Source organism: Solanum lycopersicum, chromosome 7 (genome assembly GCF_036512215.1).
Source record: "Solanum lycopersicum chromosome 7, SLM_r2.1".
Taxonomy (NCBI): domain Eukaryota; kingdom Viridiplantae; phylum Streptophyta; class Magnoliopsida; order Solanales; family Solanaceae; genus Solanum; species Solanum lycopersicum.
Window position 1 is genome coordinate 64,191,025 of NC_090806.1, and position 2,873 is coordinate 64,193,897.

Genomic DNA, 2,873 nt, shown 5'->3' on the forward strand with positions numbered 1-2,873 from the left:
AGAGACGACAAAAAGCCTCACATAATTATAAAAGATATATATTTGAAATTCAGTTGAAATAATGATTTGAAAAGCTTTAGCATATAATAAATTTAAATGAAGGGTTTGTTTAGTCGGAAGGAAAATATTTCACACACAATATGTTTGGCTGGTCCATTGTTAGCTTTTTGTTGTACGATGTCAAGAGGTCCACAAATACTATTAACATGAGTACAAAACATAAAACAATTGAATAAAAAATATCAATAAATATTTTATCTGTTTCAAATTATATAGTTAAATTTTCAAAAAGCTAACCTTTTAATTTTAATCAAAACTTTTTCATACGACTTGAAATATTTTAAGTTATTTTAGATTTCAGATATATAAAATTTTATATTTGAATTCACAAATAAAATACATCGATTTTTATTTTCCTTAGTGCGTGGTTCAAATTTTGCTTGTAATTTCACTGTCACCACAAGATTGGTCTATTCAATACATCAATGTTTTAACGAGTAGAATGTCGCTTTTGCATTATACATAGCAAAAAATAAATATTTGACGAAAGATAATGGAATTTTCTTTACAAGGCCCCATTTTTTAACGTGTTACACGTTATGCTCCCTCTCTCAATATATATATGACTCAAAAACTAAGAACTTTGTAATATATTCGTTCACGTTTCTCTACTTATTTATATTAGTTATAAATAAATAACTCTTTCAAAAGAATATTATTGAGATCGATCAAAATTAATTTAGAGATGGTGAGAACACCTTGCCGCGACGAAAATGGTCGTAAAAAGGGTACTTGGACACCTGAAGAAGATAGAAAATTAGCAGCTTATATTACTAAATATGGATCATGGAATTGGAGACAACTACCCAAGTATGCTGGTAAGAATTTATATCAAGCTCGAAATCATTTAGTTTAATATCTTGATTCCGCCTCTAAATTATGATACAATTATTTTCTTGGTGAATTAGGCTTAGCAAGGTGTGGAAAGAGTTGTAGACTTCGATGGATGAATTACTTAAGACCAAATGTTAAAAGAGGAAACTACACAAAAGAAGAAGATGAAATCATCTTGAACCTCCATGCTCAACTTGGAAATAAGTACGTTTTCTTGTAGAGTTAAGACAAATTCATGATTTAAATTTAATACATTCAACATTGAATAATTCATTGTGTCGTGAGATTTTTTAATAATTGTTAACATTTATGATATCAGGTGGTCAGCAATTGCAATTCACTTACCAGGAAGATCAGATAACGAGATAAAGAATCATTGGCACACAACACTGAAGAAGCGCGCTCATTATAACTCAAGTGAAGTAAGCAAGAAATGCAATAAGAAGAGGAGTGAAAGTAATATTACTAAAAGAAAGAGTAATGTGGAAAATCAAAATGCAAGTGCTAATAACATTAATAATAATATGCATGAGAATATAGTATTGGAAAGCTCAGAATGGTCACCAAATGAGTCATCAAGTGAAGCATTATCCTCTATTGATTATCAACAAGACATTTTTCAAGAAGAATTGGCTAATTTGGAGGAAATTACAAGTGGAAGTTTTTGGACACAACCATTTGAAGTGGATACTAAAATTGATTTTGTAGCTCCTCCAATTGATTATTGTGGACTTGTGTGTCCACCTTCTCCTTTTATACCTCATGAATTTCTTTCCTCCTTTGACTTTGATGATTGTAATAATTATTGGTAAAAAAAAAACATTCAAAAGAAGTACTTAATGATTCATCCCAATACACTCAACTTGATCGAAGAATTACATTAGATATATTATTTATATCGTTAAAGATTAGTGTACTCGATCATGTGAATTTACACTTGTACTTTACAACATTTTATATGAAAATCTCATTCTATTGACAAATTCTTATTTAAATTTTGCAATATCATGAATTATTTATTCTTCTTTTTTTTGAATTCACTAGGTTGTGGGGTGTTTAGGCTATTTTTTCAATTAATAATTAAAAAAAGTGAACCTTAAGTAGAAGACTACAAGCAATATGTTAGGCATTATCTTATTAATTGTAATCTTTGTCTGGATTAATATATTTACCTTTCATTCATTTTAAATGTGTACTTGTGATCCCTCACATGTAAATTTCACAAATCTACAAGTATAATTTATTTTCAGAATAAGCTTAAAATTAAGATGCTCTTTTTTTGGGTTTATCTTACATATTTAAAAGTAAGTTAGAAAATAAGCACATATTGATATTTTGAATTATTATTATAAAATTACAGTTTATAGAGTATAACACTACGACAAAAACAACCTTTAGCGGTATTAAATATTGACACTAATAAAGAGCGCTAAAGTTTTTATTGGTATTAATTAAGTGTCATTAGAATCAATGTTGCTAAAGGCTTTAGCGATATATACAAAGAGTGACAATTGCCGTTAAAAATATATATTTAATGATAATTAAGAATTAAATACCGCTAATGATTATTTTTTATGGTAGTGTAATTTAACTGGAACTAACAGATTCCATTATAAGACCTGTCATGAAGTTTACATTTACCTATTATTATATGTCAATTTCATTTTGTAATGCAAGACTATACACACTGCCCATAAATGATCAATTGATTTTTTATCTTGTAAATAGAGATGACAAAATTAGCTCACCTAAACAATGAATTATTTGATAATCTATGTAAGTGTGGTAAACATACTAATCCAATGATTATTAATTCAATTTATTTTAATTTACCACAATTCATCTTAAAGTTAGATTTAAATATATGTAGTTTAAATTTATCAATGAAAAATCTTAATAGTTCTTAAAAGATTATGATTTAAAACATTCAAAGTTGTTCTTGTGAAACAAAACCATCAAAAATCAATCTTAATAGGCAT

General features: G+C 27.5%; 1 protein-coding gene across 1 annotated transcript; it reads left to right on the forward strand.

Moving 5' to 3' along the window:
- The first annotated feature begins 643 nt into the window (after positions 1–643).
- LOC112941846 (transcription factor MYB15-like) lies at positions 644–1,877 on the forward strand. Its single transcript, XM_026032066.2, has 3 exons — positions 644–878; positions 969–1,098; positions 1,214–1,877. Exons 1-3 carry the CDS (start codon positions 746–748, stop codon positions 1,704–1,706), a joined length of 756 nt encoding a protein of 251 aa, XP_025887851.1. The 5' UTR covers positions 644–745; the 3' UTR covers positions 1,707–1,877.
- The last annotated feature ends 996 nt before the right edge of the window (positions 1,878–2,873 follow it).

Bases quoted from the DNA above. Each gene is read 5' to 3' on its own strand.
- LOC112941846 (XM_026032066.2), top strand. From the start codon at position 746: ATGGTGAGAACACCTTGCCGCGACGAAAATGGTCGTAAAAAGGGTACT. The intron at 879-968 runs GTAAGAATTTAT...TTGGTGAATTAG, and splicing joins ACAACTACCCAAGTATGCTG to GCTTAGCAAGGTGTGGAAAG. The intron at 1,099-1,213 runs GTACGTTTTCTT...TTATGATATCAG, and splicing joins CATGCTCAACTTGGAAATAA to GTGGTCAGCAATTGCAATTC.